Source organism: Tubulanus polymorphus, chromosome 5 (assembly GCF_964204645.1).
Source record: "Tubulanus polymorphus chromosome 5, tnTubPoly1.2, whole genome shotgun sequence".
In the NCBI taxonomy this organism is placed as follows: domain Eukaryota; kingdom Metazoa; phylum Nemertea; class Palaeonemertea; order Tubulaniformes; family Tubulanidae; genus Tubulanus; species Tubulanus polymorphus.
In genome coordinates, this window is record NC_134029.1 from 8,751,603 (window position 1) to 8,771,845 (window position 20,243).

General features: G+C 38.3%; 2 protein-coding genes across 2 annotated transcripts; one reads left to right on the forward strand and one right to left on the reverse strand.

Moving 5' to 3' along the window:
• Positions 1 to 298: 298 nt before the first annotated feature.
• Positions 299 to 1,459, forward strand: LOC141906202 (uncharacterized). Its single transcript, XM_074795443.1, has one exon. It carries the CDS (start codon positions 299 to 301, stop codon positions 1,457 to 1,459), a length of 1,161 nt encoding a protein of 386 aa, XP_074651544.1.
• A 7,408-nt stretch (positions 1,460 to 8,867) lies between these two features.
• LOC141905685 (organic cation transporter protein-like) lies at positions 8,868 to 19,380 on the reverse strand. The gene is made up of 9 exons (XM_074794659.1): positions 19,060 to 19,380; positions 16,273 to 16,460; positions 14,128 to 14,358; positions 13,763 to 13,959; positions 12,409 to 12,726; positions 12,017 to 12,151; positions 10,875 to 10,960; positions 10,179 to 10,372; positions 8,868 to 9,808 (listed from the first exon to the last, which is right to left on the reverse strand). The coding sequence occupies exons 1-9, from the start codon at positions 19,184 to 19,186 to the stop codon at positions 9,596 to 9,598; spliced, it is 1,689 nt and encodes a 562-aa protein (XP_074650760.1). The 5' UTR covers positions 19,187 to 19,380; the 3' UTR covers positions 8,868 to 9,595.
• Positions 19,381 to 20,243: the final 863 nt, after the last annotated feature.

Genomic DNA, 20,243 nt, shown 5'->3' on the forward strand with positions numbered 1-20,243 from the left:
TGAATGTGAATCTTTCAATTAAACGAGGCTAAATACGATATATTTCCTATAGAATTACATCAATGGGCGCGTGATAAAAGCTGTCATCGTTATTCGCTATACGTTTTGAGTTGGTTGATTATCGATTAAAATTCTTAAGTAACGGAGACGCCGGTGTGATGCCGATCCTTTCGATTTATGACGGAACCACGCGAGCGTGGTGGAAGGAAACCATAATCGTTTCATTTGGATATTCTATAGAATTATTTGGAGACGCGCATGATACAACCCAGGATCACTCGCGTAAAAAGCGACAAATATGAACACGAATAAGGCGATGTTGAGGGTAACGGGCGTGTGCGTTGCTATTGGGATGTGGCTTTCAATAGCGGACGGAACTAGAGGCGTCGTTGCTAAGATCAAATTGACGAACATCTACGTTTCGCTGGCCGATAACGAAACGAAGGGAAATCTGACGACGATAGTTGAAACCTACACGAAACGCTTTCACCGGTTCGTTTACCCTGTCATCTGGATGATCGGCATCGGTTGTAATTCGTTGTGTCTAATCGTCTGGTCGCAGAGAATCATGCAGAATTCGACCGCCTGCTATTTCCAGGCTATTGCCGTCACCGATATGACGATATTGACTCTTTACCTGTTGCACTCTCTGGAATACGGCTATAGCCTACAAACGATCAATTATCCCGGTTTGTGTAAAGTCTATAACGTATTGATAGTCGGCGGGCAATATTTCAGCGTGCAGCTAGTTTTCGCGATGATGACCGATCGCTTCTTGTTGGTATGGTTTCCGTTGCGGAGGTTCAACAATTCGGTGAAAAGGACGCGTAGGATAATAGCCTTATTGTCACTCGGTTCGATTGCCTGCGCGACTATGGAGATCTTTCGTTGGAGTTACAACCCGCTTGATATTCACTGTGCGATGGAATGGCAAATTCACAACGGCTATTTATCGAATTTTGCCATCGCGAATCTATGCATGCTTTGCTTGTGCAGTACCCTTCCGATTGTCGCGGCTGTCATAATCAATTTCATGATCGTCTACAAAATACGAAAGACGGCGAAAACTCGTCAGGAATTCACCGAATCGAGAATAGAATCGACGCCGACTTTGACGTTGCTCGGCGTCTCCACGTATTTCATCGTCAGCGAATGCTTCGGTTTGCTGTCGTACGTCTTACCTTTCGCCATTCCGCCTGACGACGACGTTTCGATGGAACCGCGTGACCGACAGTACGATGGCGATTGGTTGATCTACCAACGGTTCCTGATAGCGAATCTAGCGATCGAAATCTTCTGGTTGACAAGTTATGCCATTAATTTGTACGTGTTTTCGATGTCCGGAGAGCGATTTCGAAACGCGCTGAAAATTTGGTTCGCTCGGCTCGTCTTCCAGACCGATAAAACGCCCGGAAATCATTCGCCGATTGAATTGATCTCATCTGGTACATCCCATTAATAAAGACTTCTCTGAAGTCGGCTCTTTTGTGATCGTATGTGTCCGACCTGAGCGATATCCGAGTTGGATGTTTTGTATTTCATACATACGTATTGTCAGAAAAATATTTCAAAAGACATCCGAGTTGATCGAATCCGACTCGGTCGGAGTCAACCGTACGCGGAATAGCGTTGGGCTACCGATCAAGCCCATAACGCACACGACGCAGGGAATCGCTTTTAAACACGGAATCAAACATGTTTCATCTCGGAAACATTGCTTCCCGAACCCGCGTTTCTCGTTTCTCGTAGACGCACACGGCACAGCTCAGCTGGGGCGGATCAAGGGTGTGATTCAGGGAGGCGTGCATCCCTAAATTAGGGCATATCATCTATTATCAAAAGGGCATCCGATCATCGGCAAACATTACCTCATTCTGGAAGTACAGGAACATGCTTTTGAATTCACACTTTATAGTATCAGTTGATATTCTATAGTTGATATGTTCAATTTCCCCTTAAAATTTCAGGGCAACTTGAAATTTAAAGAGGGGGTGGTGCACCCCTGTTCTCTCCCCGGATCCGCCCCTACTCAGAAACATGTTTACATCTTCTGTTTCCGTGTGCGTCGTGCGCGTTGCGCTTTACGCTGCCGCGGAAATCGAATATCCCGCTTGTTACAAGCGATGATCTACCTCGTTTGCTATAAGTAATCGATTTCTTTGAATCATACAGCAACTTATGTGAGCCCCTAAGTGACATACGAGATAATTTTTTATTAATTTCGACTTAATATATCGAAATTCGACTTATTATATCGAAATTCGACTTTTTATGTCGAACGTGTGAAAAATCTCGTATGTCACCAAGGGGCTTCCGTAGAAACTGAACCAGTGTAATGATATTATATTTGTATTCATGAGCCCCAAATATACAAGGTTTATTGAAATAGAATTGATTATGAGTCATTTAGTAAACCGACCGTTATCGCAGCATGTGGTGGGATAGCTGGTAGTGACGATACCGCATCCAATAAACAACAACTATATAACTAATAGCTTTTAAATCCAAATTTTATGCATGTAATCATATGACTTTTTAGCAGCATATATATACATATATGAATAGAGTATAAATAGAAATACCGACGAAGATCGAAGACCTCAGCCAAATTTTTACCCACGTCTCAGTACATTTTGTTGTATGTCGAATATAAATACTAGTTTCTTCAGTGTTTCTTCTTCGTATGTCATTCAGGTCACATTTCCCGGAATTCTTTTCCCTTTCTTCGACTTCGGTATCATCGTAATGGCGTTGTTATGCTAACCGTAATGTATAAGATGCTTGATTAAGGCAAACCTTTCTCAACGTTCTACGACCCGCACCTACAATTAGATATTGGCAATGCAGCATTCGATCGAATGATTTTGAATTGAAATCTCTTGAAATGGTTTGAATGTTCTTAAATTGAAGTCCAATAATTTATGAAAGTTGACGCTTGAGAGGGGCTTTATCTGCAAATTGCAAAGCAAAATATCTATGAAATTTCCGGAATGTAAAAAAAAACCAACTAAATTTGGTACTTAAAAAATGCGGAACTTGGATTTAGATAGGTATTTTAGGATTAGGATTAGGATTTTATTTACACTCCAACCATTTCTATGGAACATGGAGGGAGACTTAGTAAACAATATTTACAATTTACAGAAAATATAAACTTGTTTTGATAAAATATAACTAAGTTATTAACAATATGTACATACGCTATATACAACATACTAATTATTGGAGGGATCTATATACATCTAAGGATTGCCAAAAGAGTTCAAATTAAAAATTCTTTTTACGGATTCCATTCAGTAGGTTGCAGTTAAAGATAAAAGTGTCGTCTGCACCACCAACACCCTCTGGTGACGCCAATGTGAACCACTTTACATTTAATAACCTACATAAACTCGAAGAGCAAACTCGAAGCAAACAGGACGAAGAAAACGTTGATTAAGTTGAACATTTGCTTTGCGCAACCACTGCTACAGTTGTATGGCTCTTCAACCCAAGATTTCCAATATAAATCTGCCAACAACGTGCCGATCTTATTTTGTGCGCATTTGGCACCGATCTTCGCAGCGTAGCAATCGAGAATTGTCCTCCACGTTTTACTGTAAACAAGAAAACTAACTTGAAAGTTTATTGACGCATTGGAAAAATCACGCATATAGTATGACCACGAAAATATTGCCTGTTTCTCATCAGTTTTGTTTTCCACACGGGTCAAAAAAAGGTCGCCAATAAAAGATAGAAATAAAGATGCGCATCTCGCGAGCATAAATCTGTTTTCGTTTCCTTTTTAAAAAGTAGTACAACACTCCCGCACGCATCCCAATAAATAACCTGATCATTTTTTTTGTTTCACAGTCGTTTATCAATTGTTACTGTGGCAGGAAAATGCGTATCCGTGTTCATCAAAAATTCTATAAAAATTCAAAGTCGATAAATTAAATATAAGACTTCTGAATATAAATTCTAAATTCTCTTTGTACTATCTACTGTATTGCGGCGGTGCGAAGCTGTATATGCATTACTTGAAAAAATAAAGTCTATTTGAACTTGAATTGAGCCCACTAGACGGTGGTGGTTTATGAAGTCGGTTGCGACGCGATTGTCAGCAACTGTGCGTGACTTCTTTCAGCCAGTTGCAATGGCGCGTAGATCGAAGCGACGCGATATGCGATTCTGGTTGTCACGTGGTAAAGCCTACAACGCAAAGTAGAGTCGAGTATTGCTTCCTACCTTTCCCCAGAAATACCGGGATTCGAACCCACAATGGTAACGTGGTGCAATACTCGACTGTGCTTTGGTTGGCAACACTATTGGTACTTAATTAACTGCCACATCAACAGTCTCAAATCTAAAGGGAAGCTTTTATCCTAGTAATTTCCTCATTAACCTTATCAAAATTACATTGAAATCCGTGAAAAATAATCCTATTTCCCTTAGAAGTATGAAAACTAGCCGTTATACACCTGTGTTCACGTGGTTTACGGCCCCGAAGACGAATACGTTTGCCCGATCCGTTCTGTTCTTAAACACACCTACGAGCGCAATCATGATTGCTCGTAGAACACATCCACGTGAAAGCGTAGCACGTTGCCTTATTATGGGTTGTCGAGCATCATTGGGAAAAACGTGTACCTGGCTCGTATTCATCGTATTTTGTGCGTACAATCGAAGCTGTAATCTTCGTTCTTACCCTTTGATTGTACACGCGAGAATAGTCGGAATTGCATCACCACAGGTCGAAAAAATGATATCGAATAACATATGATTTAATTCCGTGATGGAATTTCATGATTTTTCAATTGGCAAAAAGTGAAAAAACGTAAAGGACACTTCCAAAGATTCTTTATCAACTCTCTTTTCAAGAGGTAGCCGTCTTAATTTGATTGAAAGGTGGTCACTCCGCGTTCGATTTCTTCTACATTTCAATTAAATTCAAATGAATTTTCCTCTTAAATGAATCAATTGTTATATAACTATACCGATATCCGAGTAGAAGGATAAAAGTATTGTATATTTGGTGCTGTGATAATATATGGATTGGGGAGTCTAAAATTCTAGTGCAAAGCTCATTGAAAATGAATTAATTTTGACAACGGATGACCTACTGCTCGTCATGCCATCTTGCGGGATAGCTGATTTTGCGGGTACCATTGAATGTCCTCATACACATAGTCTTCTGGTACGAGGTACGTTATACGGGGAAGGGGCTTACCATTTATGAGTGACCGATTCATTGAAGACGCCACACTGTTGTCCAAGCCAAATGTCCGTTTTCAGTTCTGCATTGTTGTTGAAGCAACTTACAACTTCGCTCAACTCTAAAAGTCCATATACGTACATTTCACTTTTTTAATATCCGCCATTTCCAATGATGCTCTGTTTACTGTTAGATACACTTACTTGACATTGTACTGGAACAAATATCTGGCAAATACTTATCAGCGAATTCTTCTGCAAATGGCAGCGGTTTCATACTGTCTTTATAACATTGTATCAAAGACGTATAATTCGCGACTCTAAATGAAAGAAAATACGTGACACGCATGTTTTTCATGCTCAAATCAAAGCCTCAATCCCGTTCAAACGTCGCAACCTGTGCAATTCATTTGCCATCTTTCCGCCGTATCGTATTTTCCCGATCAAATAAAATTTGAAATTCAAACCAAACATATAGAAAGTTTTATATGTCAAATGTTCTTTAAGAACGAGTAGTATGGCTACGTACCCTTTGCTTGTTGTTGCATTCGGATAATACTGGCATAAACTGTTAGCTTTCGTCACCAACTTGTACGCAGTACATTTGCTGATGACCAAACCTCCTGCCTTGTTAACACCCACTACTTTAGTAAGGCATGGCACCAAATTGCCCAACTGTGTGTTGTTTATGCTACACAGTCCTTCTACCACTTCCAAAATTATACAAAATATCGTATACAAAATCAGAAAAGCGACAGATATTCAACGATATAAGGCCACACAATGAAATGCCTATAGTTTCTCAAAAAAGGTCAAATGCCATCAGCGTCATAAAAAGTACCCAATAGATATTTGAAGGTAAAGCATCGATCGTGTTTTTTGAAAATATAAAGATAAAAACCTGCTCACCGGCATATCTTTGCCGGTATAGCGCACAGTCGTCTTTTCTTTCTGTGGGCGTTTATATCCAATATTGGTCAATTCGGTCCGTACTGGACGGTGACCGAAGATCAGCTATTTAACCAAATATAGGGGTTGTCGTCTTTTTTAACCAAATTTGATGTTACTGAAGTCGCGCGATCGGTCGCAACTGGTCGCGGTAGTTCGCATATAATGGGCGCGTCGTTCGACTGCGGTTGACCATATGCGACTAATCCCTGTCTGAGTCACAACAGCAGCGTATGTCGTTTTTTAAACAAAATGAAATGTAGGCCTAATCCATTCTCAAATGATGTACTCAGGTGTTTATTTGTGTAAGTTTAGGTTAGCCTATAAAAAAATCACATTTAAGATCTGTCCTTTTTCAGGGAATTCCCCTTTTCATGGTGAAATTGCACTTTTCTTCTTGCCCCTCAAACTGCCCTTCAAAAAGCTCGGCCTGCCATTCTATGCAAATAGAGAAGACTGAATGATATTGGTGGAACCTCCGAGAAGCTACGTTGGGAAGCAACCGATGATGTTATTCCCAGATGGAAGCTGATTGAAAAATCCCATCTACATCGCAATCTAGTGGGTTACTTTTATTCTCTTTTTGTATCATACGAAAATATCAACAAAAGCCAAAGAAATAGTTGTCAGTTTAGTTACTTACTCGGGACATTCATCTGGGCGAGAAGATAAATCAGAACCAGTTTCGTTCCAGACAGATATCTCCACCACTGAAATACGAACGAGATTTGCTCATGCAATCGAGTTTCTAACCAACTCACATAATCATTTGAATTTGAGAAATTTCATATCGAATATAAGAAAATTTAGTTTTTGGTTTTCGGCAAAGTTTCTTTATATACTAACATGTTTTTTTGAATGCAGAAATATATCCGATTTCAAAATAATCGATAAACAAGACAATGAGAAGTAAATTAAATTTTTCGGTACTGGGATTACAAAACATACAACATATGGCTAATTCTATAGCTGTGTTACATTATTTGCAAGCTTACTATGCATGGATTTGAAGGGTTTCGTTATTCAGCCAAGGAGGCGGTACAAGCTTGAATTATTGAAGGGTATATGGAATGCATAAGTTCTGTATTAGATTTCATCGAACGTAGGTAAAACCAAGTAAATTTTCGTGTGTTTTCTTTTTTAAATAAACGACGATTTCGCTACTAGTTAACTATAGAAAAGACTCCCCGCAATAGAATAACCCTCACAAGAGTTAATGTGTATTGCCAATGAAGAAACTATGATATTCGCGTATCATACGTTCATCTAAATAGTTTAAAAACTTTGATTAAGGTTATTATAACACCCAATTTATACAAGATAGTTTCATTGGGGTCCCATAGGTTCTTGATCAGTGCTTTTTAATTCTAAAGTAGGTCTAAGTGTAGTAAGTAATGCTGCCGAGAGAGAGAGACAATCATGATACTTAAGATAGAAACTATAATGCACAAAGGACCATACAGCAAAAGGTCGAAATAACAATGGCTTTTTTCTACAACGGTTTTGTGGGATTGGACGAACTGAGATTTAATTCTGGATGTATCACAACGATTCGTATCGAAGCTTTGAAATGCGTATATTCAGCTGCCATCTAAATCGATGGTTAAACATAACGAACAGTAGGCGATCGAGTAAAAAAAAAAAACGTTACAACGTCATATCATATTTAAACAGACAATTGAATATACAATCTGCAATGTAATGATACACACATTATGTAATAAAGCTCCAGATATTCATCGGCATCGATGTAAAAAATCTAAGCCGTGTCCATATTTGGTTGACGGGGCGCCAATCCAATTTATAAGATTATTAATGATATAGCTTAGAGCGGTGGTTTTCTCGATTTTGTTATACAAAGTATAGATTGAGAACGGTAAGACACTGTGCAACAAGGACCTAATGCAGCTGCATCGATTAACGTTAAGAAAATTGCTATTAATATACGTTTTGGCACATTGTTTCTCATAGAGATTTTGAAGGAGAAAAGTCTTTTCGTATGAAATATAAAGGAAATTGAGGTTTCTTAAAATGTTTTTATGCCCATTATTTCTATATTGACATTGGCGGTGTATTACAAAATGAATCTGACGTTTTATCAAAATGACAAAAGTAACTTACGTTGAATCGTTTGGAAGTTTCCATCTTCGAAAAACGCAACGTTCGGCAGCTTTATCGGTTTTTGTTTCGTCACAGAACCCGCGGGAGTGCGTGGCTGTCAGACTAGCCTACACAGAAGTGTTGTATTTCGAATAATGTTATCGGGGTCGATAGTGTACTCTCATTTCCTTTACGACACCGAAGAATTCCCTTCGATTCCACTTCGATTCACGTTGGAAAATGCTTTAGATCTCTTTCCCAGATATTGTTGTCACTTTTACTATTACCGTAATGTATATACAAGCGTGACTTGAAGAGAAATCCATTAGAATATATCTCAATATCCCTGTCTCAGTCCCAGTCCCAGTCCCTGCCCCAGTTCCAGTTCCAGTCCCTCTCCTGTCAATGTCCCTGTCCCTGTTCCAGACCCAGGCGCAGTCGCAGTCCCTACCCCTTCCCCTGCTGCAATCCCTCTCGTGTTTCAGTCCAAGTCCCAGTCCCAGTCCCTGTCCGAACGACTTCCACCTTCAAAGATGCGATCCTACCCCTCTCGATTGACTCAAGAATACACGACACTAACCACTCACACTAGCTTTACTTCATTTTTATTAATATGTGTACTACTTTATATACTAATACATACATCGATGGATTGATACAAACGTAAAAAATAGACCACGAGGGCCAGTTAGAGCATGGACGTTATAGAGCCTATGATACGTCCATGGTTAGTGAGGTTTAGTGAACCGCAAACTGGATAAACGTGTTAATTGTTATAAAAGCTACAATGAAAAACAAAATGACTTTTGCTTTAAACGAATTGCTCGCGTATCTGGTTAAGTATAAAACACTTATAATATTATATGTATTAGTAATGATGACGTTAAATGCTACACGTAAAAACAATTTTCGATTAATATTCTTATATGATACATTTCTTCACATCGCGTTTGCTTTCTTTGTTTGTACTTATCTTTATACAGTATATATATTTCCATCTCCCGTATTAAGAAAATAGGGAGTCCCCACCAACATTGTAATCGACCACTAGCGCCCACGTGCATTATCAAGGACTGACATGTTCGAACGTGGGATGCATATTTTAGATACATAAGTCTCCAATCATATCCTTTCTCGTGCTTTCTAAAATGAAATCCCCCCACGTGTGTTCACCTGAATCGACTTAATCAGAAAAACAAATCAATCAAATTCTCAATGTCTACACGCTACACCCTTTCATATTTACATGAGGTATATAGACTCGACATTTTTCGTTGAATGGACGTCGGACCTGTGTGGCCATTTTAGAAATGAGCACCGACGATATTTCTAGGCGACTGACATTGAATATGAATTAAAGCTTCGTGTCGTTTGATTGCGTTTGGAAGTCCTCTATGGGTGTGATGATGTGACTGGATTTCCTGCGTTTTCGGTTCCACTGTTTCATGTCGTCGATCGTTTGAGGAAGCGGCTGTCCTAATGTTTCCGGCAAAAGCAGCGTCAGCCCGCCGACTATGATCGACAACACACCGAAGATGACGCCCGGTAACCAGGGTATCTTCCGAGCCTGAAAATGCGTAAGTTGATTTGAATTTAAATACGATACCGATATTTGTATTGAATTGACCGGCAACCTGTCTAGCCGCGATATACTGATGACGTATAGCGCACATCTTCTCAAAAATTAATCGTCAAAAAGACATCAAAATTTGATTGATAAAAATGCCAAAATTCACAATTAATTTGTTATTTTGAAATGTCAGTATTGGTGACGTAGTGCACATGTCGTAGTGCAATGTATATAAACATTATTCTAACAGTTTTTACGGATAAGATAAGATATCGAGTATACGCATGTCCAGTGTTTAGGTATCAGCATCTGGTGGGATAACTGGCGGTACACGTTCTCCACGAGGTGTTAATCGGACCGCACTTACCAGTAAAGTAGAAAAGGGCGCCAGCATACCACCGATACGGGCTGCAACAGAACACATGCCCATTCCCGTATTTCTGACGTTAGTCGGGAATATTTCGCCTGCGTACAAAAATATCGTCCCGAACGAGCAAGTGATTCCGAATTTGCCGATCATCGTGAATATGATGCTCAACCAATTCAGGCTGTCACCAGCGGCTGAAAAATCCCATAGATGTGTATATATATGTATTAATATTTTAGAATCAACAATACTGAGACGATTTAGACTCGGTATCTAAGAATAATAATTATTATTATACTAATTTAATTCATTTTCTTGATATAGCGCACTATCTACAAAATAATCTTTGCACTTCACATAAGATGAGAAAATAGAAAATTAATAAACTCAATTCTCGATGAAATACGTTTTTCAGCGAAATATGTTTCTTTGAATCGCGAAATCTTTGAACAAAGCTAACTCCTAAACGATGCAGCTTAGTATATTATACGTTTATTCTGAAGAAAAATCTACGTTCACCTCGATCATCCTTGTTTTCGATCATAGCGTAAACCGCTAAGCTTATATAGCCCGCCACACACGGAATTACAAAAAAACTTTTTTCACGAGGAAATTACCTTTTTTTTCGGTGCCGTGTGCGCTGGGATTTAGGCTACGTTCTTGGTTATTGCATGCATTATTGATATTTCTACGTACCAGTTGTTTTTGGTATAGCTAACGTAACCATCAGTCCAATACCCGCGATCGCGTGATAAACACACAACGGTACACGCCGACCATATCTGCATAGCATAATGATAATAGCATTTTAGCTTAACAGTCAGTCCTTAGAAAATAACTTAAAACATTTGATTGATTAAAATGTAGCTCACTTCAGTGAAAGCGTTTCTTATTTCAATCATTCTTTTCGATGTTCAAACACCACACTACTCATAGAATATTTGTTTAAAAAGCTCATGATATTTGTTCAAAGGTCGACACTGTGAGATTTTGCTTAAGGCCTATTCTAATTACTTGGAGTACGGATCCGTCTCCCGGAATTCCGCAAAAGTCATCAAATTGACTCTTTTAAATCTTCCTTCCTGCTTTCATCGCAATTTTTCCAAAACAAAAATTTTTTTTAACGTCCGTCTTTATTTTCAATCTACTAGCAAATGTCATGTTCATCTTATTTTTCAATCTCGTGATTTTGCAAAACAGTTAGTTTTTTTAAAATTTCTCCCATTATTTGAATCAAATTCGTCACAATTTTCACTCCTTTTAATTCTTTTCAGTAGTCCTTCCGAGGTATCTTTAGTCCCTGTTCCTTTCCATTTTAATAAGCTATTATAAAATTTCTTAAGATATTTTATTCTTATCCCCTTCGCCCTCTCACCTTTTTCGTGAAAAAATACGTACTACAAGTAATAAAAAAGGTCCGAAGGAGCGGTTGAAAATGGAAGTAAGTTTCGCACTTGGTGATATCTATTCATCAATACAGTATTAGACTTTCCAGAAGATATCGACTTTGAATTGATGAGTGATAAATTTATTGTCAACCAACGACACGAGCTTTCTAATTGGTAGATAGTTATATTGAACGATACCGAAGCGTCTTGGGGACATATCAAAAACCCAGATAGGTTTATTCCGATTTATTGATTCGAAATAAACCATTTTCTCAATTCTCGAATAAAACCTAGATAATTACTTTGAACTGAGAAAACTAGTTGCTAAGCTAGATTTCACAGTTAAATGTAATTTTCTAATTCAAAATCACTTTTTTTACTTTCCCCAGGACGCCACCGTGGATCGACGTTAAAAATTGTGACGTGCGTGAATTTCAAATGAGTATTCACCTTCCTAGAACAATGAGACACTGAATATACGCCGGCAATTCAACGGCCCCGCTGAGGAAAAAATTGAGGTATCTATCACCGGCCAATGCAGACGTACTCAACGAGAGACCAAAGTATACCAAACTATTTACAAACCTAAAAAAAAGAAAAAAAATCGTGATGTGTAAAACCTCGAAACTAAACTCCAGTGGTTTTTCTGGGAATTTTGGCAAACCTTGCAACTTAACGATTGGTTTATGCAAAGCGTGATAGATTTGTAATTTCTTAAATCTTGCCTGTAGCTAAAATGATGTTTATTATCTTATTTTTAACCAACCGTAATAAGCAAAAATATTCTAGTAATAAATGGAACATTTTTTTGAGAGAATTTCGGACTTTTTGTTAGTAATTACCATAGGCTGCACATAACGAATACATAGACTCTAAGTTTTGCGTGTTTCAAAACAGTAAAAATGTTTTCCTTTTTAATTTCGCCGTCGTCTTTTCCGCACAACTTTTCCCTCATCGACTGAAACTTCGATTTCTTGGCAGCAGTCTCCGTTTGAGCTTCGTCGTTCGGCTCCGATTTTTCCTCTCTCTCGTGACGCGGGAATATGTTCTTCGGGTAGTTCTTCTCGACTCCGTTCATTTTCGCCGCTTTTTTGATGATGTCTTCGGCTCGGTCGATCTTTCCGTTGGCCACTAACCACGGTATCGACTCGGGGAAGAACCTGGAATCGAGTTTAGACACTGAATTTTCACGCGATAACGGCACAATTCTTCGGTTGTTTATGTATACGTTTCATTTCATATCATTTCTTTCTATTTCGTTGTACGCCCGTCTCTGTGAGCGTGTGCATACATGCGAGTGACGTATCAATGTATAAATCATCTACTCTACAGACTACAAGCAAAGCGCTTTTCATGTAAAAGTCCAGGGGCCAGTTTTATAGACTGGTATTAACTTTATCGCGGGGCTAACACAATGGGGTACCCGCAACGCTATCAAAAAGAAACAAATGTGGCAGTCGATAATTCTACGTTTGGCAAGCGAGGATCCGCCAGGTTCGCTAGTGGTTACTCGGTTACCGCGCTTCTATTTCTTCTTCATTTCAATTAAGTTTGAATCAACTCTTCTCATCAGTAAATTAATTTACAGTAAAACTATACCATACACTCATTGGTAACATCTTATATCTATTTGATGACTTGTTTGGCGATATTTCCATTTGGAAGCCTGAAAGTCGAGTTCAAAAACTAATTTTCAGTAGGCATAATATAACTGAGTGTATTGTTATGCCATCTGGTGCGTGTGAGTATCCCATTCATTTTCCATTGAGTTAACTCGGGGTTGAAGTTGATATCAGTCTTTAAAACCGGCCCCAGATATTTTGCTTCGTTTTTTCACTCACTCATAGATTAACGTTTAAGTAAAGAATTACTCCAAGGTTGAAAAATCGAATATTGGACGCATTATGGTTCATCGGAAACAATGTGTTGTAAAAATGATAAAGAAATCAGCTGTGCATCAGCTTTGAGCAATGACCGAAACATGATTCACAAGAATTGATGACAAAATCTAATTTTGGCTAAAGGCTGGTAGGTTGGAGCGTGTTTCAACGTGAAAATTACGCAAACAAACAAAAGCTCGCATGGGTCTCGAGGATGAATGCGCCTAACGAAACTGACCGGAATTTATTCAACCAGGCCCATTTACGTTGGTCATTACGAAGTTACGTCATTATATCGCATATAGTCTGACCGTACCATATTCCAGCGATTGACCAAATGCCAGGCAATGTTATAGCCAGTTGAAAATAGCGCCAGTTCCTCAAAGCGTACGCTAACCCAGCTAGCACCATCATAGCTATTGCCCAGACGATGTTCACTCCCAGTCCGGCAAATGTTCTTTGATCGGCTGCGAATATTTCACAACCTTGGACGAACGCTGCCAAAATGATTCCCTGTAAGAAAGATCAAAATTACAACGCGTAAATGCGGTAATATTTCATCATTGACGATGTTTAGACAGTGCTTCATTTTGGAATGAGGAAATATTAGTCTTAGGTGGTTAAACACACGGTTTAATCGAAATTGGAAATTGCGAAGATGCGCTTGTGTCGGATTCTCACCTGTTGAAGAGCTCCGGTTAAAAATCGCAGGAACAGAAAAAATTCGTAGTTGTGAGCGAACGCCGTCACTACGCCTACTACCACGAGGATCCACTGGCAGGCGAGGTGAACCCATTTTCGACCATACATATCGGCTAAGGACGTGCACGCTATTGCTCCGAACATGACGCCTACCACGAAAATAGTCTGTGATAACTCCACCAAATATTCTTGCTCGCAAACCAGCATATACTGCAAAATATTTTGACTTCATTTTGGTTAATGTTCACGCCCACATAGTGCCATTGTTATCAAATGCATTTTAAAAGAGAGTTCTTAGTTTTTTAGATAATTAGAATCGACTTTTCTCTGCTGCAATCTATACCATACGCTAGTGAGAAAGGCAATAATATATCTATATATCTATCCGATGACTTGTTTGGTAATTTTTGCATTTGGACCCCTAAGAATCAGGTCTCATTGAAAATGAACTGAATTTCACTACGAATGACCCAGTGTTTCGCCATCCGTCGTGCTGATCCCACAATTGATCAATTTCATATTTAATTAAACGATGAATAGGTTAATCAGTCAAGGAAGGATTAGCCAAATTCCGATTAAATCATAATCGTTAGTTTTTCTTTTAGCGTTACTACCGCCGTTGTGAAATGTAAATTGAGCATCTAATTTCGCGAACAAATGTTCACCGATAAACATATTGCATCACTCACGAGGCGAACACGTGGAAAAATATTTGAGATCAGTAAGTTGAAACCTTACAATAATTATTCCCACCACTCGTTGGTTATATCGGGGATTTATTTACACAGTTGGTCAAAATAATAAATACCTATACACACATCCAGTTACTAATTACTGATCTAATTCGTAAATCGGTGGCATTTTCATGAGTGGGGTGCACCGATTGTGAAGAAAAATGTTGGCCGATGATGCTCAGATATGTATAGCTATTTAACCTATGCATATACCTAGATAAGAGGTGTTACAACGGTTGAAGAAAAGTAAAAAGAAAAATCACGCTTGTATTAACGTGGCATCACTGCTGAGAGTCGAAACAACCTTGACAAGTAGGCATGTGGTAAGCTTTATCTTCTAAACTCAGAACAGTGGAAAGTTGCATCGTAAGCTAACACTATTCTGTTAAGTTTTTTTTTAAATGCTGCATAGAGTTTCACAATTTTTCCCTCTATATCCAGAATGGATTTTCGTGGTTATAACAAGGGATGCGCATCCTATAAAACACGCGCTCGTCATGAATTCATGTTCACGATAAGGCCGACAGAATTTTCACCAATTGTATGCCCTGGGGGTTGAACGAAAAGATGTTCGTTGCTTAAACGAAATCGTGGGAATTAAGTACGTGGCGTTAAAGTAGATATCTCGTCTTAGATTCGCATTGTTTTAAACTGTAAGTTTATTTCAATGCAATGGATTTTCGAATTATGTAGTGAAAATAGGTGGAGATTGGGTTCCATAAATCAGCTACTACTATACATATAATCTATCTAGATTTCATTCCCTTCTTGTCTGACAGACTTAATCTTAGAAATAAATTTTCTTCTTTAAAATCTTCAATAGCATTTGTGAGGTTGACTGGTTTCATTTGTTCGTATTCTCATTTTTGTTCAAACTTTCACGCATGATTTTGAAAATCAATTCAGATATAAAGCAAAAAGGACTGTAATCTAATGGTTTCACTGAATTGAAACAAACAGTTTCGACGATTTTACAAGGTAACAAAAAATGGATCGGTTAGACATGTAAGGCACGTTCACACTATCCCTAAAGAATGTCCTAAATGGGTTCGTACCTAAAACATGCCAAACTTTGAACGGGCCAAATCAGAGAGCGCGTTCACACACGCGTTTCTGAATTGGCTTCAGATAGTTATCACTGGCCCTGCAAGATGTCCCCATGAATATTTTCGGACGTTTCGCTAGTGCGAACGCTTGGTACGTTCCAAATTGGAACGGGTCAAATTTAGACCGTTCTAAATATCGTGCGAGCGTGGCTTACAGCAGCTTCGTCAGCAACCAATCATTTTCGAAGGAATTAGACACTTTCTTAGAAAATAGATACAAGCCTGATGCAAGCAAATTACATCACAACCCCCAGAATTGATATAAAAATTGCTAGATTACGCACATCGTCGACTATAGTCAACTCGAAATCCCCGCTGAAATTGTAGCCATTGCTACACGTTTCCGTGGTGTTGTCGACGGCTAGGTCAACGTACTCTCTACACGGGTCCGTTATCAGTTCATCCTCTAGATTCTTCTTCTTCGGTAAGATAGTCCCCGATGAAACATTGCAATTATAATCTGGCATTCCACCTGCGAATTAAAAGAAAAACTATAAGATTCTAAGAATTTTTTTTATTAATTCAAATTAACAAAATAACACAGAAATATTGAAATAGTTTATAAAAAAGCACAATTTATAATGAGATCACATGAAATAGGTGCGTTCTAAAAGATATGTTGATTTGATTTAAACACTCGAGTGTAACACTAGATTTAAGTTGATCAAGAATTGCAATCCAAAGACTTTGACCGGCAATCTGAAGGCCCTCTCACCAAAACTACGGTTTGATATTTGCTTGACTAGTTGCTTTGATTGACTAGAGCGAAGGGATCGTGTAGGTACGTAAACATTAAGAAATGACTTTAACTTATTCGCCGCAGTGTATATTAAGACATCTATATACGGGTTCAAGAACATTAAATTCAGCTCTAACAGCAATCGGGAGCTAAAATGGAGGTCTTTCAGAACAGGAGTAGTATACTTCCTAGTTTTCATGGTCAATCTTGCAGAATTCTCTTAAATTAACTTATCGCGCACATCTCCAGCCGTTGGGAAAGACCTATACTCGATTGGTTATACGCATTCTAGCAATTTGCGAGAAGAAAAAAACCTAAAAATGGATCGGAACTCAGTTAAGAATGAAAACGACGATGAAAGTATAACAAATTACTTTTTATCGCTACACTCGTATAATATGACACAGCGGACGAATATATGCTAATTGACATTAATGTAGAAAGCAAATACATTTTGATACGTTTATGGATTGAATGTAAACGGAACACTACACCATTGACCCGTTAGCGTAAGCGCATTGCGGCCAGCAAACAATTTTCTGGCCGGGAAGTGGCTCGAAAATCAACCTAACAACTCAAAAAGATGCCCACGCATATCGGGCTCTTTGAAATAGATTCATTTCATATCATTTCATAGTAACTTCGAAAATAGTATAGTAAACAAATGTATCGTAAGACAAATATGTATAATTACAATACGCATAACATAAATCTGATGGTAATATCAATGGTGATAATAATGATAAGTCATTGCTTCAGTACATTATGGGGATTCAAAAGTTGCTTTCGGTAATCTGCATAATTTGGACACAGTATTTTCAGGAAAATTAATATGTAGCTTATACTGACTGGATCTAGCTAAACCGAAGTGCGGTCAGCTTAAATTTTACATGTATATCCTGGACGTTCAAATATCAAGTGACGTCCATTTCCGATTATATAATGATTGCATTTTCCCACGGGTTACTTAGAAAAATGATGGCTAAACAATATATCGAGCTCTGCCACGGGTTAGAGCGGTATTTCTTAGGATTTTTTAATTATCACCGTAATTAACAGAAATGCACAATTGTATCCATTATGTATTTAAGTAATCACACAACATCCATTAATTACAGTTATATGTCAGTTAAATAGTACGTGTGTACATGTGTATAGAATACGTATGTGGTAGATTCATGGGTTTGAATGAGCGCCTTGGGCGATACAATTTCCAGTCTCGATGAATATCATTAAGAGGAACCCACAATATCAATTTAAACAACTGTTAATGTTTTTTCTTATTTTCTTTTTCGAATAAACTCTGCAGATGGGTGGCGAAGGATTCCACCCGAAACGTAAGAAAAAGACAATAACATGACCCAGTTCCACAGTTGTAAGTTGAGATTTGATTCCGAGTTAAAACATTGAAAAAAACTAATCTCAACAAATGTGGAACATGATCCAGTTGTTTGAAATGATGTTTCGGGTTTCTCTTAATGATAAGCATCTCGAATCTTGGTTCTGGCGAGTGCGCCTTGGAAACTTCCTAAAAATGTCCGCGTAGTGCTTAGCGGTTGCAATTCCCAGTTACCGACCGTGGGATTAGAACAATGACTACCGCATAATCGACTCAATGCAAACAAAAAATTAACGGGGGCAAATCGCTATATATTCATATAAAGACCATAAGAGATATACTCATAACAGGTCAATGGGATAATTCGAATACATGATGTATTTGACTATTGAGCTTAAATCAATGTCACCGTTAAACTGGTAGTCGCAGAGAGTTTCCGACTGTGGTGGAGTTAACAAACAATGAATGAATGCTAACCATCATTAATCAAAGACAAACAAACACGCAGGAAACCAGTAAACCATCGCCTAGACCCCGAGCCCGTTCAAATATTGCAAAAAGATTCAAATAAACATCGAAATGTGCGTGTACGCACTTATTTTACGTAAACTCCACGATGATCTTGGCATAGTGTATAAAAATCAAGCAGCAATTGAAAAGATTAAGGAAGGCTTTTAAGGTGTGCACAATTTACATATAATAGCAATAACAACTTCTCTGAGCTTTGGAAAATGATTGCTTTTGGAAAATGATTGCTCTTTTACATTGCACAATTGACTAAGATGTCAAGACAATTCGAATTGGGCTTAGTGTAAAAGATTCATTGGACAATTAATTATCTATTACAAACATAGTTTCCTTTTAAAAAATATATATATATCTCATATCTAAGATGAGGTAAAATTAATTTCAGATTAAGTCAAGCATGAATGATATCATTTTATCTACATATATAGTGGTATAGTATAGATATAAAGAAAATATAGGACTTACCGATAAAAACAATGGAGAGCATGTGCCAACATCCCGGTACATAGGCACAAATACTTAACAGGGCATAAGATAGCATTTGCCAACGGCTATATCTCCCCAACCTGGTCAACGCCTCGTCGACTTCCATATTTATCTATATGTATATACTGATTTCCTAAACAAATATATAGTCCAGTCGTTGTTTCAGAGAAGTCGGTGTTTCGTGCAGTTCTGGACCCGGAGACTCGTTGTTACATGTTGGCGGTGTGTTGGTTAATATAAAGGCATGCCGCAAAACTTTCCCAAAGATCGTTTTTCAGTTGTATCTCGCGTACCGACCGAAGAGTGTGCATTAAAGTGTTAATTTCATCGCAAAATAGGTCGCCACTAATTATAAACTACATTGCGCCCATCACGCAACGACAAAAACGACAAGTTTCATCGAATTTATGGAGGTTATTATGCACTTGTAGCGACGGTTTCAGAACTAATGATATAATTACTACCGCCATACATTTTACGATGCAACAGATTTGCACTTTCTGCCTCCGCAGCAATGGCAGCACTGGGGCCGCCAGTTAGAACTTCTGAATCGAACAGATTTATACGTTTATATATAGCTGACTTGCGGCGCTCAGCTTCACGGGTCTATCTTTATTTTCTTACACGGGGGCACTAAATCAAGGAAAAACTCCGATACAAAAACTCGATACAACACGGCGAAGAAACACAGACGGTTCAGGGCAACAGGGAGGCGTGGTATGAACCTCGAATGTATGAGTTGGCTTCGTGGTTCATCTTTCAAAATTCAATTTCCCTGTTCGTTAAAAGGATAACAAATCAATAAGAGCGAAATCCCGCAAATCAATTTTAAGTGGATATCAAATGATTGCTTATGAAATGGCAAAGGCGTATCAGCGCCAATAACCTTTGAATTTTTGGCGCTGTAAAAACAGTTACAATGTTTATAATCATTGATACCTATAGGATGCATTAAGGGGAGGTCGATATGCACTACGTCATCGATATTGGTTTTTGAAAATAACAACTGCAGTTGTGAATTTTGGCGTTAATTTTGTAATTAGATATACTTCATGACTCTAGTTTCATTTTTGATCAATTTTAATGATTGTTTTTGAGAGGATGTGTCTACTACGTCATCTATATCGGGGCTAGACTGGTTGCCGGTAAATTCAATTCAATTA

What these genes read in the sequence shown, in the direction of transcription:
- LOC141905685 (XM_074794659.1), bottom strand. Translation starts at nt 19,186, where the DNA reads ATGGAAGTCGACGAGGCGTTGACCAGGTTGGGGAGATATAGCCGTTGG. An exon ending in AGTTGACTATAGTCGACGAT is followed by an intron (nt 14,359 to 16,272) that starts GTGCGTAATCTA and finishes AATATTTTGCAG; the next exon opens with TATATGCTGGTTTGCGAGCA. An exon ending in TTCGTTATGTGCAGCCTATG is followed by an intron (nt 12,152 to 12,408) that starts GTAATTACTAAC and finishes TCTTTTTTTTAG; the next exon opens with GTTTGTAAATAGTTTGGTAT.
- LOC141906202 (XM_074795443.1), top strand. Translation starts at nt 299, where the DNA reads ATGAACACGAATAAGGCGATGTTGAGGGTAACGGGCGTGTGCGTTGCT.